This window comes from Erithacus rubecula (genome assembly GCF_903797595.1).
Source record: "Erithacus rubecula genome assembly, chromosome: 3".
Taxonomy (NCBI): Eukaryota; Metazoa; Chordata; class Aves; order Passeriformes; family Muscicapidae; genus Erithacus; species Erithacus rubecula.
Genome location: NC_136689.1, coordinates 48,372,551 through 48,390,673, shown reverse-complemented (window position 1 = coordinate 48,390,673; position 18,123 = coordinate 48,372,551). Strand labels below are relative to the sequence as shown.

At 41.3% G+C, this 18,123-nt stretch overlaps 1 protein-coding gene across 3 annotated transcripts in view; it reads right to left on the bottom strand.

The window, feature by feature from the left end:
• Window positions 1-16,662, bottom strand: part of UBP1 (upstream binding protein 1) — a 35,006-nt gene extending 18,344 nt beyond the window's left edge. For all 3 annotated transcript variants that reach the window (XM_079300205.1, XM_079300206.1, XM_079300207.1), the window contains exons 1-3: window positions 16,475-16,662; window positions 7,428-7,579; window positions 1,353-1,429 (exon numbers count right to left, since the gene is read on the bottom strand). In XM_079300205.1, the coding sequence (XP_079156331.1) occupies window positions 1,353-1,429; window positions 7,428-7,579; window positions 16,475-16,587 (342 nt within the window). In that variant the 5' untranslated portion in view covers window positions 16,588-16,662. The remainder of the gene's footprint in view (window positions 1-1,352; window positions 1,430-7,427; window positions 7,580-16,474) is intronic.
• Between the last annotated feature and the right edge of the window lie 1,461 nt (window positions 16,663-18,123).

The window sequence follows — 18,123 nt, the reverse complement described above, 5'->3', positions numbered from 1 at the left end:
GGATTGCACTTCCTTGAGTTTATTTCAAAGAAAATAGAAAGCAAATGTGTGTGCCTGTGTGCATGTATACAAGCAAATGCACACACACAAATGCACCATTCCTTCTGCATTGCAAACCGGATATTTGGAACTTGGAAATACCTGCAGCCACCTTCACCTCCATGAAATTATTTTTTTTTTAAATACTGGGATATTTAATTTACTGGATATTTAATTGTCCAAAATGGAAAATGCATTGATTACAGCATTACAATACCTTGCTATGGTAAAACTTCTCTAAATTTTTAGAATTTGCTTTGTGCTATAATACCTAACAAATGACTCATCACCCACGTACAAAATTACAGAAGAGAAACAACCCCAAGGCTACATGGAAATACCATCTAAGGGGGCAGAACAGTCCACATGTTTATTACAGTAAGTTACCATGTCAGGTTGTAAAAAGTTTAATTACAGAACTCCCAAATCCCACTTTTATGCTCATGCTTAACTCCCCCTGAAGGGATCTCAGAACAAGCATCCCCAGACAATAAAAACAAGGCATAGGACTATAAAAGCAAGTCAAAGTTCACAAATTACATAGCCCAAAACTGGCAGGTAAAGATTCAGCCTCCCACAGGCACACTAGTGCATTTATCAGCACCACTTTCAGAGTGACATTAATTGAAGTTTTTTGCTTCTGTCCTAATACCTGAGTAAGATTTTGTTGATCAATAATCATCAGGAGCTCAGAAGAAGAATTCAAATCCCCCCATCAGTTTTTTCAATCATCTGTACTCCAAATTGGCTTAATTTTTCAGTTTGTCTCCTTTTCATACTTCATACGTTATCTTAGATCCACAGTACATTCCATTAACATTGAAGCACAAGGAGACAAATCTGAAACTGAGGAAAAGTGGCTCAGCTGTAGATAAACTGCTCAACAAGCAACAAAATTAGAGATCCATTTTCCTATGGATCTATCTCCAATATCCCACTGCTGCAAAACCCACAGGTTCTCTCCATATGTTTTTTGTAACACTTCTTAAACATGCTGAACAATACTTTCCCTATCTAAATGATCCTCTTCCTCTCACCTCTCCTAATCACTTGAAATAGACAATGTGATGGCTCAGAAGACACTGGATACAAAACCTACAGACAACTATCTTAAGCTTTGCATGAATACTTAGATCTTCAGCGTGCACAAGTGAGCCTTGTGTACTTATATCCATACATTTTTATTTGTAAATGTCACTGGTCTACATATCCTGACCAATATCTAGTGACAGCAGGAAAGAACAACAACAACAAAACATAAAATATACAGTCTCTGGTTTGTTAGTAACATTATCTAGTGAACTTAAATTCACCTTCACCAGTTTTCCATTGATCTCTGGTATGTCTCCAGCTTTCCGATTATCTAGCATCCGGATCTCATAGGACTGACCTTTAAAGAGAAAATAAACTGCATGGGTAAAAGAGTAAGAGCACAAGGCTATTTTGTGTTTAATGCATTTAGATTAGCTTCTGGTGCACAGTACACGAGATTACTAGTAGCTGAAACATGACTTTGAGAGATCCAGATAGCAATATGCACTTCGCAGCATGCAAACAAAACAAGTGACAGTTTTTAGTCCCCTTAAAAGCAGAGATATTTTCAAAGTTTAATTATTTCATTTTGTGTCAAGTGTAAGTACTTGTTTCTCTATTTTTTTCTGAAAAAAACAAACCAAAACAAACCCAAACATTTCAAGGCTGAATTCCTTTCTTTTTTGAAACTGCTGAATGACAACATACTGAGAACTATTATTTGGTCTTCCAAAACAAACTCTTGCAGAGTTTTCATACTTTTTCCAAAACATAAATATTACTCCTATTCCCCCATGTTTAATTTTGTCCATACCTGTAGCCTTTGTATGATTTTTATGCTTTGTGTGACTTCAGAAACACCTTTAAAAAAGACAGTTACTGTTTATATCAACAGTATGAGCCAACTTATCTTTCTAGTGAATATGATAAACTGTTGTTCTTCAAAAGAAGCAAAGCTTGCAGCATTTTATTTAATTAATTAATTTAATTTCCTTCCTGAGTGAGCAGCACGTATTCATTTGCAAAATCACATTTCCCTAACTAAAACACAGGACATCACTAAGATGAAATGCAGTAAAATCATCACTTGCACTTTCCTGCAGGCTACCTTTATGATCCAGTGTATAACACATTCAAGACATTCTGACTTGCCCTAAAAGGCAATAACCCTTCTGAACAAGTAAATGATTTCTTGATCTTCTTTCACTTTCCACAGGATGATGTTACTTCCAACTATGGACCGTTTCAGGGGGATGTTTTTGCTCAAACACAATAAGCACATTTATGTATATATTCTACAAATGTAGAGGCTTTCTTTACCCAAGCAGCATGTGAACATTGATATAGTCACTGATGACATAAATCCATGTGAAACAGACGTTCACCTAGTGCAGCTGAGTAAATAATATATAATATATAATTTCTCCTCCTATATTTAACAGGAGGAAACTTCTCCTGTTAGTATGATTTGTTCAATTAGCAATGTTAATAAATTTTCTCAAGTATTTCTCTGTTCCTCATCAACTTTTTTTTGAGTGATAGGGAAGTGTGTGAAGAAAAAAATTCGGATTGTTTCTTCAAGAAGTATGGCTAACCTTTCATAGGTAAAAAATAGTATTAAGACAGTAGATTTGATAAAGGTAAAAATCAAAGATTATGAGACTTGAAAATATAAAAACAGCTCTGGAAATTTTTGGGACAGAGGAACAGATACATTCTATTTTGGAGTTCAGGACACGCAGTTGCTCTGACAGTGTGAAAAGCGCTGATTTTTGTCTCTATGTGAGACCTATATCCACTACTTTCTCTGCCCTTTCTTGGAGAATCAGAGGAGCAAGGTGACACATGCTATGACCAGTAACTGCCCCCTGCTTCACACTGAATCTGTGGTAGCTTCATTCACAAAATTCCCAGGATGTTCAAGTTTAAAAGGGACTTCTGGAGGTCATCTTGGGCAATTCCCCTGCTCAAGGCAAGGCATCATACAGACAATTGCCTGGCACTAAGCCTGGTTCTGAGTATCTCAAATGAAGCTCATCCAGACCATACTTCATAAGCTTCTCTGTAAAGATCTCAGGGGAGAAACCAGCAAAAGTCTTATTGAAGGAAATCACTTGTAAACAATACTTACTATCCTCTCCCTGTCTACCAAACCACCTAGCTCATCATAGATGTTTATCAAGCTGGTCAAGCATGCTACCCCCTTCAGAAATCTGACTATTCCTGATGATGATGATCTTATCCTTTATGCACCAGGAAATAGTTACCAGGAAACACTGCTCCATCACCTTCCCAGAAAGCCTGTAGCTCCGTGAGTCCTCCTTTTTGAAGATCAGAGCAACATTAGCCTTCATGTAGTCTCTAGCACCTCTCCTAGCCAGCAAGATCATTCAAAGTCTATCAAGGGTGGCCTCACAGTGACACAGGCCATTGCCCTTAGCACTTGTGTGAGCATCCCATCAGGACCAGTAGATTTACTATGTTCAGTCTGATTAAGTATTCCCTGTCTTCCACCAAGGGTACATATTCCTTGCTTCAACCTTTCCCCTCATCTCTAACGCCTGCGATTCCTAAGGAAGAGTGATATCAGAAAACACTGAGCCCAAGAAGGCATTCAGTACTTCAGTCTTTTCCACATCTCATGTCATCACAGCCAATGTCCTGTTCAGCAGGGGGCCCACTTTCAATTGTCTTCCTCTTGCTATTTATGTACTTACACAAGACCATCTCGCTTTTGACATTCCTCACTAGATTCAGTTTCAGCTGGGCTTTGGGCTTTTCTGATTGCATCCCTGCAGCCTTGGACAGTATCTCTGTACTCCTCTCAGGTTACCTGTCCCTGCTTCCACGTTCTGTATGCCTATCTTTTGTATTTGAGTTCCCTTGCTTACCCACGCAAACCTCCTGCCATTTTTGCCCGACTTCCTGTTCAATGGGATTCACTTGAGTTTTGAGGAGCTGATCCTGGAATGCCAACTAGCTATCTTGGGCCCCTCTTCCCTCCAGGGCTTTATCCCATGGGACTTTACTGTCCTGGAGTTCAAAAGATGTGATCTTGGTATTCTGCCTTGCTTCTTCCTCTGAGGATCATGAAGTCTTCCACTGTGAGGGGAGACAAGCCTGACTGACCTCGATACTGGCAACCCCAATGAGCCCTTCCTTGTTTCAGTAGGTACAGCAGAGTTATCCTCTATCACTTGGGCTAGGAAGCTCTCAATCACAATTTCCAGTAACCTTCCGGGTTGCTCATGCCCTGCTACGCTGTCCCTGCAGGAGACATCAGGGTCTTGAGGTCCTCCTACAATGACCATGGCCTGTGAATGTGAGGCTACTTCCAGCTCTTCTAAAAACATCTCATCTGGTTCTTCCTGGTCAGGTGGCCTACAGCACATGCCCACTACAATGTCACCCATATGGCATAATCCATCCATAATCCTTACCAATAAACTCTCAATTGTAACATCACCTATCCCTAGGCAGAATCCCAGATATTCCAGCTTTTCTTCAACATAATGCTTATTAACTGCCCTGCCCTTATGCTCCTGCTCTGCCCTTCCTTAAGAGCTAATATTCCCACACTGTAGCATGGCACTTTGCAAGCCATCCCATCATGTCTCCATGATCTCAAGATCACACAGATGTCTTGACTCCTCATGTTTACTTCCTATGCTGCTTGCACTACTGATGTGTGTGCACTTCAGAGGCACCTCAACATGCTGACTTACCACAAAGGCCTTTGGTGTTTGTTTGGAATGATGCTGTACAGGCACTTACTTGCTCACATCCATATGCTGGAGATGACTTTGTTTAAGCATTCTCTTGTTGATGCTGTGCTCCCTTTCATGCTCTTTGATTATCAACCATGGCCATCACTCCCCCACAGTGCTGCTGTCAGTCACTTTCTCACTCCCACACTGTTCCTACTTCAAAGCCCTCTTTACCAGGTCAGCCACAAGCCAGCAAAGGTACCTTCATTGCCTTTTCCAAGCTGGATCCCATCTCTCCCAAGCAGTTCTTTGCATTCACAGAACTCCAGCTTTGCGGCACTGTGTAAACCAACCTAAAGAATGTTTCCCTTTTAAAAGCAATTATCTTCCATAGCACTTCTGCTATTCCATATACAACTAGCTGAACAGCAGCCAACTCTAAAGACTGTCCCAAAACTCCCATATGTGTTTTCAATGGACCCATTTTAACAGATTCCACAGTAACAACCCTGTAAACCCCTGAATAACCAGCTACCATCGCTCCAAGATCTGAACTTCTAGAATCAGCTTCAGCTGAGCATCTATTCATGTTAAATATTCCATTAGCACACACAGTGTCTCAAGTTGAAAGGCAAACACAGGAATTGACTACAACATCCTGCCCCTCACAGGACTACCAAACCTCAATCACATGACTAAGAACAACAGCCAGACGTTCCCTGAACTCTGAGCGACGCTCTTAGCGATACTAATTAAAATACTTACTGACAGCAGGTAAAGTCAGGGCTTGTTTAAGTATTGCCTTAGGGAATGTCACCACAGCTTAACAGACAAATGTATCCACTGCTTCTGACATTCCCAAGCAAGGAAACTAAAACAACAGCTGACAAAATTAAAGGGGGGACTTCCTCCTGAAAATTATTTAAGGCAAGACACTGAGTGAAAATGGGGCCAAACCTGAAACCAGATATCTGAATAACCAGGATGTAAATTACTGTTTTGCTAGAGGACTCAATCTAACTCATTGCACAAAGGTACCTATCAGCACAACAGAGTGTTGCAGACCGATCCTAATTTTAAGCTGCTTTCAGTATGAAAGAAATAATGTCTCACAACTTATTTTTTATGTATCACAGAATCAACTGAGTTGGAAGGGACTCAAAAGGATCATTGAGTCCAACTCCTGGCCCTACACACAACACCCCAAGAGTCGCACCATGAGCCTGAGAGCATTGTCCCAACACTTTTTGAGCTATGTCAGGCTTGTGCTATGACCACTTCCTTGGAGACCCTGTTCCAGAGCCCAACCACCCTCTGAGTATACACATACTAATAGCTAGCAGAGAAATTCTAATGAAAGGCCTTAACCAAGGCAATAAATGTACTGTCTTTCTGTCTGAAGTACTAGTACAGAAAGGAGACTGGCAAACTTTTTTTCTTCTCATATTAAGGAAAGGGTATACCAATGCCCTAATTTTTCAACATCAAGAAAACTTGACAGGACACTGAGAATCACCAAAACTTCTTTGTCAATGAAATGTTTATATTAAAAGATATTTTCAAGGACAGATGAAACATTTACAGTCATTTTAGATATTGTTACTTTAAATGGTAAGCTCTTCTCAAAAACAGGACAGCAAGCACTTTCCTCCTTCAGCCTGCTGTCTTGTACTCTGTCTTTAAATTATAGCACAATCTATTGAGAATTTGAGTCAAAATCCACAAGAAAAAGAAAGCTGAACTAGATATAGGATTGAAGATTCCAGAGCATTAGAGCCAGAGGAGGGGTATGAAGAGGTGGGAGGGTATGAAGCCATTGATATGGTCCAAAATAAATGATAAATGGTTTTGAGCTCAGAATACTAGCTGATTAAACTTAGGACACCAATGTAATTCTCAGAGGTGAGGAAGGTTTTATCATATGGCAATGACTACATTCAGATTATTTTAGCCAGGAGTCAGTGCTCCCTCTAGAAAAAAAAAACCAAAACAATTTTCATGCAAATTAAAACCCAGGAAAAAAGGGGGGGGAAACCTCAGCCTAATTCACATGGACTATTTATCTAGTTAATTTCTAAAAATGTATAGAAACTCCAAAGTTAACAGCACTTGTGATTGTATTCAAACATAATACAATTCTGGACAGACATGTCTGGCTAATTTGAGAGCAATTAGAGTGGTCTCTTTTGTGCAACACCCGAGGGACTGACATTTTAACATTTATTATGACATTTGAGGGCCGTCTGTGTGCACCTCATGCAAATATCCAATTAACTTGAGCTTATCAATCAAATTTAAATAGAAATGCCAAATTAGTCTCAAATTTTCAGCTATGATTACCTTAAATTTGTCTCCTAAAAGCACTATTGGCTTGATTTTATGGGGCGATAGAGAGGGGCAACACACAACAGGGAAAAAACCCAAACCAACAAAAGAAGTAAGACCCCACCCTCACCAGAATCCAAAGGGAAAGTAAGCCTACAATATGGACAAAAAAAGACTACTAGTAAGGTATCCTTACAACCTCAATGTCCACAACCTCATTTCTGACATGCACTTATTTTGGATAAACACACATGTATCAAAACATGAAATACCATTCCAGCTTCAGACTTGCACCACAAGCTTCATTCACATACGTATACCAACCTTGATTTAAGTATGTGAGAGTTTCATCATATAATTTTACTGCTGGAGATGTTGCAGCACACATAACATACTGGAAAGGTGGATGTTTGGTCTCATTTTCTTGTGGAAGGCTGGAATCTTCCTGTTTGAAAATAGGCAGTGCCAAAACATCACTGAAAAGAAAAAAAACAGGTAATTTTGAGACTGTTGGCTCTTTAAAGAAAAAAAGTTATTTGCGACTTTAAAAAGTCCACAGTGAAATACATAAAGAATTTTATTACTCATTTTATTAGTAAAATCTATATGAGAAGTATCCAAAATATTTTCCACCAGAACTTTAGGCTAGGATAAACAATACCATAGGACTTAAGCAGATAAGCAACTGAGCTGATCCTCTGAAAATTTAATCTTTTCTTCCTGTCTCTACTTAAAAAATTCAGTTCTCTCTTAAATTTTGACCTGTCAACACAGTCAAGCTTGCCTAATAAACATGCAAATGAAAGCAAGGTTTCCATTTTCTTCTTTGAAATAATGTATTTCCCAAAGGAAGTTACCTACACTATGAAAGTATCCCTCTCCTCATTTAGTACCATTATATTCAACCTATTCATTCTGTTTACAATGTCAATCTTTTCTTAGGCTTTAGCATGCTGATTAGCTCAAAAATTATTAGGCAGCAGATTCACAAAACATAAGGTACAAAAGGTTTATGCCGATATCCACTTCACTCATCTAAGATTCACAAAAAACATTGGAAGTGCTATGTTTCTAGAGAATAAAGAGCAATCCATACTGTCCACAAGCTGTGGTAAGAGACTGCATCACCACAACCAGCAAACGTATCTTCTGCTTTCTACAGAAATTAGTAATCTGTATTAGTAAGATTAGTCTTCCTTCTTTACAGAAATCCTTCATAAATTAAACTTTTGAGAGTTTTTCTTGCACTGAATTTTTGTTCTTGATGAAATTATCTGCGTATCCATGCAATTTCCTTTAAAAATGTTTCTAAAGTGAATTAACATCTCACACCATCTCACCTATTTAGCATTTAACTAACATGTATCTTGTTTGTCTCTTGCACTGATCATATAGATTTAATATATTTTGTAAAACAATAATAAATGCCTGCATTGTACTACTATTTGTATGTTGCACCCTAACATTTCTGAAGTAAAACTGTTTTTTTTACTGTTCCTCATTCCTACAAGAGTCTGCTTTATTAAAGAGAACTAATTCCTCTTGAATTCCAGCTCATATCTGAAGAATCAAAAAATGTACCATAATAAATTCAAAAAATGAACTGACAGCCAGTATTTTTGCATCACATAGGATTAGAATGTAAGACTTGGTCTGCTTAAGTCTTAGCTACGCAGAGTGCAGGTGGGGCACCTCAACTTTTTTTCAGAGCTGGTGCCACATTCCATTAGGGATGTCACTCCCTGGGCTGCCTGGAAGATGTTATATGGAATGAGAAAATATTTATGAAGGGTGAAAAAGTCTAAGAAATTTGTCTATACCTTGTAGAGACTGAACAGCTAAAAAATCCAGGTAGAATTTAAAGAAGATACCAAAAAAGACACCCATGCAGGTTTCTCTTCACTAGGAAGAAACCACAGGAGATGCTACAAAGACTGACATAAACAGGACAGGGCAGGATACTGTTAAAAAAAGCATTACAAGCCTACTGAAACACATCCTAACTACTTCTGATACCTCCTCCCCAAACTGGAGCCCAAAGGAGACTTTTCAGTAAGTTACAAAGGAAGATGAGAAATAACCACTTTGGAAAAGTGGACACCCTTAAAAAAGTTTACTTATACAGAGACAAGGATGCAGGAGTAGGACAGCAAAATCCACAGATGGGTGACTGCTCCTTGAGAATGACTCAGAAGAAACAAGGAGCTGCTTCAAACCGTGATGTCATCTGCAGGGCAACAAGAGCAGCCTAACACAAGAGGGAGTGCTGTGATAAGCAGAGGGAAGTGTGGTCCCAACACATGACTGCTATACCAGGAACACATGCTCACCACATACTTCAGCACCCAAAACACAAATACTTTTATGAGGAGGAGCTTCAAAACGGCAAAAACATGGAAACAATGGCAATGTTTAAAACACATACAAGTCAAAGTGCAACAACCAAGGCATGAGAAGTATCTCACCAAATAAATTACCTGTAATTCTTGACTAAGTTCTGCAGCACTTGCCTTCACATAGCACACAAGATTAAAGAGAAGTCTTTTGTGCATTTATGAAAAAGTATCTTTAAAGACTTCATCTTCTACTCACAATTTGAAGTTAAAAATGTAGCTGGTCTGGCTTAAGAAAGCATGATGTGGTTAATGAATTATTAAGAGACAGGGCATTGGAAGCCTACAAGCACACCAACTGAGGCAGCTTTAAACCAGCTTTTGCTAATACTTACAAAGTATAATGACTAACTGCCACTGCAGAAGAAGGAAAAAGACATCCAACTCTACAACCCTACAACTTAGCTGCAAAGAGAGTATAACATTCATTTTTAAATGTCACCATTCCAAAAAACACTCCAGAAGACTGCGCAAGGCAAATTTTTCTTATAAAACTCTTCTGGATACTAGTACATTCCAAAGGAAAAGACAAGTCAATGCAATGTAAACGCCTTCCTAGAGCATGTTTAAATAAATACCATTAATTTTGATTCATTCACTTGCAAAGAATGAGATATCGGTGGGTTTTTTGCATTTCAACATACACTCTTTCCCCATCTAAAAACAGATTAAAGCTGCAATAAAAACAGTCAATAAGGTATGAGTAAAGTTTTTCAAATTATGACCTGAAGTATCAGTTTAAATAGGGACTAGCTAAATTTCACAGCAACAATCATTTTCTACAAAATAAAGTTCACTGCAGCACAACTGAAGAAAATACTGCTCATAATGGGAAACAGATCAGGAAACAGAAACTTAATATTTTTAGTGATGCTCTTTTGATGGCTTAGGTTTTAGCTTTTATATTTTTCAGAATCTCTGCTGCTTAGTGTGTAACTCTGAAACTTCGCATTAGGTGTTAGTAAGTTCTCTTCACAGGGTAGTCAGACAAAACAATCCCTTCCCAGCTAGAGAATAAAGAACAACCGGTACCCAAAACGCATAAACAATGGCGAGGGAAAGGGGGCAACCCAGGAGGTTGTTACTTCATAGCCTGGGGCTGTGCTTGGATCATTGACCCCAATATGTGGAGGAACCAAAACTTAGAAAAGTGTAAAACTCATGACCAAGATCCATCTTGGATTTGACTTGGGTGAAGCCCCAGCTGGGCTCTTGCACTGTCCAAAGTGTATCACTTCAATAAATACCTATTTTAACCCTTTTGCTCTGTCTAGTCTCTGTTCCAAAACAGCTACTGTTGAAATTATTTCAGACTACAGGAGAACAGAGAGCTTGAAGAGACTGCTTCTGTTCCTTTTTTGCCATTGTTAACTTTTGATCTTGTCAAGTAAAGACTCTTTTGCTTCACTTATCTCATTTAAGTGAACTTTAGAAGTACAAGCAAGCTGATGTATGGCGAGTAGTAACATTGGGAAGCACAAGTAGCACCTTTTGTTATATTTTTTAGTATCATTTGAGAAGGGTTTACTCTCCTGTTGGAAGGAACTCAGGAACCAAGTTTTTGAAATTATTACCTCTACTAAGAAAAGTCTTATCTCAGTCCCTCAGCATCTGTTATCTAAACCATTCAAATGAAAGGCATTCTTCATACAGGGAGGAGGAAAATTTACACACAAAAAATCTCAAACGGTTTTCATTACACCCCAAATGCAAGCAGCAAATCTATCCTCCAACACATGTCTTAGCTACTTATGCCACACAGGTGCACATGTGAAACATCACCATACAAAAGCAGGAAGGCTTAGAAGAGGAAGCAAGGTGAATGTTACCACTGCACTAAAGCATCCAGTGGGATTTACCGCCAAGTGAGAAGCTGTTCTGTCATGTAGCTTACATCAGCATAGTACAAAAAGACCAAAAGAAAGTAATTTATCCCCCCATGCTTGTGAAATGTGCTTGCAAGCCTTCAAAATCACTTTCCTTCACAAAATTTAAAACCTTGTTTCCACATTTTGTCCCAGGTGTTTTAAAAAAACCCCATCACACACATACAAAAACCCCTCCCTAATAATAATAGTAAGGTCAAAAGATAAATTAAGAACTTCTTGTCCTGACTAGAACAGGAACTACTACGTCAACAAAATTCAAACTGATGTTCCATCAATCACCTGCTTTATCTATATTCTGGATTGTATACTTTTGGGTGTGAGTACTAAAGCATCCCAAGAACACACAGGCCTTTTCAAATTTTAAAGCATGATTTTTACGAGGACAAATACCTTTAAGAAAAATTTTTCTCAAGTAGTATTTGAATTAAGAGTTATGATCTTAAGGCCAAGCTCCAAACTGTTCAGAGGTGTGAGCAAGCCATAGGAAAACGTAATGCAACAGGAGACTGGTACTTCCTTAATGCTTTCACTATGTTCACAAAAGCAAGTCTGATGGGGGCACAAGACCCCTGGAATTAATTTCTAGGAAACAACCTTCTCAGCAGCAGCTGTCCAAGAAGTCCAACACAAATGAGAAACAGGTGCAAATGTAATGCTGTTCCTGGGAATCCCACAGACCATCACACAGAAACTCAGATGGAGGACTTCAATCTAAGGGGAGTCTGGCACAAAATACAAGAAAACCATCCATCAAAGAAAGAAGAAAATGTCAACACCAAAACCTGTGTCCTTCCTACAAATGAAGAGAAGTAAGAATATTCACCATGACAAATACATTCTCTGACACAGGGAGATCAGGCAGCTGCTCTAACTTACAGCAGCTCCAGTACAGATGTCTCCTACGTACAAGAATGCCTGAAGAGTAAATGAAGGCAGACTGGCTGCCCTGCTGTCAATTTGATATGTCCATCCAACATGACAGGTGAGAAGGTGACAGAGAGGACAGTTCAGCACTTTCAAGTCTTTTCCTTAAAAATTAAACTGGCCCCTGACTTTTTCTAATGTATTCTCACACTCAACTTGGAAGGAAACAACAACAAAAAAACCCAAACCCAAGCTGATGCCAATGACCTAGAGCATGAGGTTTATCTTTCAACATGTTTCATCTGTGGTAACAAAGTAAGGAAGCTTAGGTTTATGGATTCACATTTTCTTCAAATGCCTATTTCCTGATAGGTATTTACATATTTGTGTGCTTGCACAAAGAATCAAGCTCCAATTCTAATCAGTAACTGATGTTTTATTTTAGTCTACATGTGAGTGAAAATTATTTTTTTTTACAGTGCAATGCATAAAAAATAGAACAGATTACTAAAATAGAAGCTTTATACTGTATTCTGAAGAAAACACTTTGTACATCTAAAAAAGAAGAAAAAAATCAGGATACAGTCAGTAAGCATTATTCTTTCAAAAAATCAAACAAACCAGCAGTAGAGTCTCAGAAAAGTGGGAGACATTAGGGGAAGCATAAACAGCAATTTTGCCTGTCATAATGTAACAGCAGCCAAAAACAGGGCCTGAATGAGATAACTCCTTCTTGGTTTATACAGCAACTATGAAGTTAAACCAGTAATCGTCATGACCCAATCATATTTACCAGAACCCAAAAAAAGGTGTCAGAGACCAGCTGTTAGAAGAGAACACTCCGCCTCTCCTCCTGAAAAGAGAGCTCTAAGTTATAAGACAATGCTCCCTCATCTCCTGACTGACCATCTCAGGGTCACTTCAGCCTGAACTGTGTTCGAGAGGTGGTACACAAAGTCCCCTCACCAGCCAAGGCTCTCCACAGCACAGTAAGGAAACAAGACTGAAGACTACAGGCTTTCCTTTTTTTCCAACCAAGGCAGCAGAGAGCTGCATTCTCCAAAGACACTTAAGTGTCTGGGAGAAGCAGCGGAGTCAAACTGGCTTGATTCTCCAAAAATGAAGGACTGTATTTTCATACAGTCTTTTGTAGAAACTTTTCCATTTCAGAACCAAAAGTAACTTTTTAAATCTAGTTTGATGAACTTCATGTTTTAACCTACAAATATATACCAAAACAGCCACTCCTGAAATAATTATCAAGTTACCCATGACAGCCTTGAATTTTAGCACTACAAACACCATTGGAACTACAAGCATTTAAATAAATCCATATGCTAAGCTTTCAAATTACACATAAAATTTCAGTCATTAAGGTACTTGTCTGTCCATTAATGCTCAATTAACCAAACTTATATTGATACAATAACCAAATAATTAATTGACGAAAAATGAAATTCTGCTAGAAAGATTGCAGGCAGTTGTTTGAAACTTGTCTTTTCAATAAAATAGTTTGCAGTTGATAGCAACCATCATTGGTCCTCAAAAGTACACAACTACTGTTGTGTACTACTGTTGTGATACTACAAGACATTCATAAGAAAATAGTATGGGTGCCATTATCAACTGAAATTAACATTAACTCCCTTAATATTAACTCAAAATTCACTACCATTGAAAGATACAATGTTTTTACATGGGTTTTGTTGCAGGTGTTATTTGACATCTGACAACCTATAATTATTATTATAAATTGAATTTAATTTTATGATTATAGGCAATTTCTTATTGCATGAGAAGGTGCTAGAACAGCAACCAGAAAAAATGTGTTTCAAGACTTTATAAGGAAATCTTGGAAACTATTTAAAACCATGTGAATGGTTAAAACCATGTGAATTCAGGAGTCACTTAGCTGCCTTCTAACAAAAATCCTACATGATCAATGAACATGCGCAGCTTTCTCAGGAAGAATAAACACAGGAGTAATGCCACATATTCTACCTAAGGGCACTGACTTCTCATCAACTCCAGGAAGCATCAACTCCTTTATATGTAACCCCAACAGTTGAATTACATGCAGACCTTCCTAACAAAATCAAGAGGGCATATACCTTAAGGAACTCTCCTCTAGGCAATACTTAATTTTCTGCCTTTTTTTTTTTTTTTTTTTTTTTTTTTTGTTTGTAAGAAAGTAATGGGTAATTAAGTTCTACTGGAACACTGAACAGTGACGGAGTGGCATTTCTCCTGTTCATGCTTGCCACTTCTCTTGGTTTTCCCCTCTCAGACCACTTAACAGGCCATCATTTCTCTTAAGTAGAAACCTAACTAATACACTCTGAATCCAGCAAACACTAATGGCAATTAGGTGATCCCTTTAACTATGGGGCCCGTGATTAAAGTTACAAATACTACTAGTGCTATTGTGTATGTTTTCCAAAAATACTCTGCAGATGAAGTGTGCAACAAGATTCAAGACTAATATATAGCTTACATAACATTACTTTTTAAGTGCTGTTTTTAAGGGCTACAACTCTTTCTGTGGCAATTCAGGATGTCCTAATAGGCAGATGTATGTAACAAAAAGCCACTTAAGATTGTTGCCCACCCTAACAGGATGATATGATCAGAAAAAACACACTATCCAAGAACAGTAAGGATAATCATTCTTACAGTTCCTAGAAACTGAAGTGTGTGTATTACTGGGATGAAAGTTATGAAAACACAGGAAAATATTAAAAAACCTAACAGTCAAAATTTTTCATCACGAGAGATCTTAGAAAGAACTGAACCAAAATTGGGAAGAGCAGCTCTTGAACATGAGCACATGTTCAATTTTCCATTTGTGTCTGCAGTTAGAACCCATCCAGGCAACAACCTGCTCACAAAAACTGGCACACCACCTCATGGGATGAATGTTTGAAGGTTTGCTAAGACAGAAATGGGACAGAAGTGGGATAAAATCCAGACAAGTTGAATATAAAATCAGGAGTATTCTCATTAAGAGAGACGAATCACCTTATTCTCTGAACTGGCAAGTTCTCAATGTTATTTTTAATTAAAAAACAACAAACCAATCAACCAAAACACAACCCAAATCCCACACAGAACAAAACTCCTAACCAAGAGATGTCCCACCATAAACCCACTGAACTCCCAGTACTAAACATCCAATCAGAAAAGTCCTCATTTCTATCCAGCAGAAGCCCTTTATCATAACTTTCAGCTAAGAAACTTACAAACATTTTACCTGAGACATACTGCCTTGAAGAACACATAATAGAGGAAGCCTTTGGTCACCTGCAAGTTTCAGTTTCCCCTGAGAGAGAAGGTGCCTTTTATAAAAGCTAGGTCATCAAAACTATCAAGCACAACTGTTTTACCTCTCTGGACTTAAAAGACTGATAAACCCAGGTGAAAATCTTGGACTTAAAATGTCTGTCTTTGTCTCCAAAAGTTTTGCTTTTTCACACTAAGTCGTCACTCAGGAATCCACACATTCTGCCCAGGAGCGAGCTAAAATTTACTCAAACAAGTGCAGTTTTAACTTAGCTTCGAAAAGGCACATCCAAACGCTACTTAAACACTAACTTTGTAAAAGCTGGAAAACAATCAAAAGGTAAGGAAACCGACAACTTGATTATGAACAGAGCTACACAGCAAGAAAAAAAAACCCCATCACGAAAGACATATCACATAGAAAAAAAACCCCATCACTACAGAGAAATACAGAATAAACAGACCGAATAAAGTAGAACGATACTACCACCCTATTAACTACAACCTGGTCGAGAAGGAACGTTTTTAAACCTGAAAGGAAACACCTATTGTTTATCACGAACAAGAATGACAATTGTCGAATGCAAGATGACCATGATTTGGAACGTGAGATCCGGTTACACCCCGCAGGGACAGCGAAATGTCAGTTTTAGGGCAGGGATTTCACATATAAAGGCAGCAGCACCCTAGCGCAGGCAGCTGCCCGCCCTTCCCGAGCGGCCTCCTGCCAGCAGCACGGGAGAGCAGGGCGGGAGCCCCTCCGGCACGTGCCCACTGCTTGGAAAAAGCTTTCGGAATATAAAAAAAGCGAGGGGGAAAAGGAGAAACCTCGGCTCCTTCCCGCGCAGCCTCAGCCTGCCCAGCGGCACGGGTAAGGCTGCGCGGCCCGCGGAGGCCGGCGGGGACACGGCGCCCAGCGGCGGGGATGAGGCGCGGGGCGAGTTACCTCATGCTGTAGGCACCGGCTCCCAGCTCCTGCCCGATGCCCGAGAGGCTGGCATCAAAGTCGTGCACCAGCCCGGACTCGATCACTTCATCCATCTTCAGCACCCACGCCATGTTCCGCCGGCCCCGCCGCGCTCCCGCCGCGGGAGGAGCCGGACGGGGCGGAGCCGCTCGGCACCGTGCGCCGCCGGGGAGGCGGTGCCGGCCAGGCGAGGGAGTCGGAGGAGACGGGGCGAAGAGAGGGAAAAAGCACGTGCGGGGCGGGGAGCCAAGGGCGACTCCGCGCTCAGCCCCGGGAGAGTCCTTTCCTCGCGGCGCGACTAGGGCGCGGGGTCGCTCTCAGCATCCTGCGCCCGCCCGGCCGCCGCGGGGCGCTGGGGACCGGGCGGTCGCCACCTTCTCCTCCGACCGGACACTGCCTATCGCCGCCGCCGCCGCTTCTGCCGCCGCCTGAGCTCCGACCCAACCCAGCGGCGCCTCCCGCTGCATCATTCGCAGGGGAGAGGCTGCGGCGGCAGCAACAGCACCGCGAGTGCCCGCCGGGGAGGAGCCGCCGCCGCCGGAGGGTCACGGCCGCCCCGGGGGCTCGCGCCCGCCGCTCCGGCGCGTCCCGCAGCGCCGCCGCCGCTGCCGCTCACGACAACATGGCGGCGGCTTCCACCCCCGAACGCCTGCCAGGGCGGTGCCTACGGCGCTCTGCGCCGCCGATTGGCCAGGCCCAGCCGGGAGGGCCAATCAGAGGCAGGCTCGGAGGGGTGAGGGGGAAGCCCGGCAAATGAGAGGGCACTTCCTCACGCCAGGTGATGTCAGCGTGACGGGCGCGGGCGATCCCGCCTCTCCCCAGGCCCGCGGCGGGGCGGGAGCGCCCCGGAAGCGGAGGCGGCCGGAGGCGGAGGGGCGGGAGCGGGAGCGGCGCCGGGCCGCGGAGCCCGCCGGGAATGGCGGCTGCCTCTGCTGCCTTTGGGCACGCCGGGCCGCGTTCGCTCCCCAGTGACCTCCGGGGCGGCCACTGCCCTGGGCAGCTGGGTTCGGTGTAAGGTGCCTGGAGCGAAATAAGCTTTAAGGTCCCTTCCCAACCCAAACCATGCGTGGTTAGTTTTCCCAGAGAACACTGAGGAATGTTCCCAGAAAAACACCCAAACCCCACAGAATCACGGAATATTTTGAGGTGGAAGGGATCCTCAAGGAGCACAAGGGTCAGGTTGGGAGCGACCGCGGAGGGTCATTCAGGCCAACCTCCCTGCATAGGAAAGGTCACCCGGGGCACACGGCACAGGATTGTATCCAGATGGTCCCTCGGTATTTCCAGCGAGAGAGGCTCCACAGACTCTGGGCAGTCTGTTCACCCACACAGTCCGGAAGTTCTTCCTCGTATTCAGGTGGAACTTACCGTGTATCAGTTTCTGCCCATTGCCTTCTCATCCTATTGCTTGGCTCTACCAAGAAGAGCCTGGCTCTGTCCTCTGGTCACCCTCCCTTCAGACAGTGGTAGATACTGATGAGGGCCCCTCTCTATTCTCAAAAAAATGCCCCTCATACTTAATAATTCGAAGAATACTTATATAATTTTATGAGATATTTCATTAAAATATTATGTTCAGAGAACAAGCTACAGAACAGTATTAAGACTGTAAAGTGTATTTTGATCCT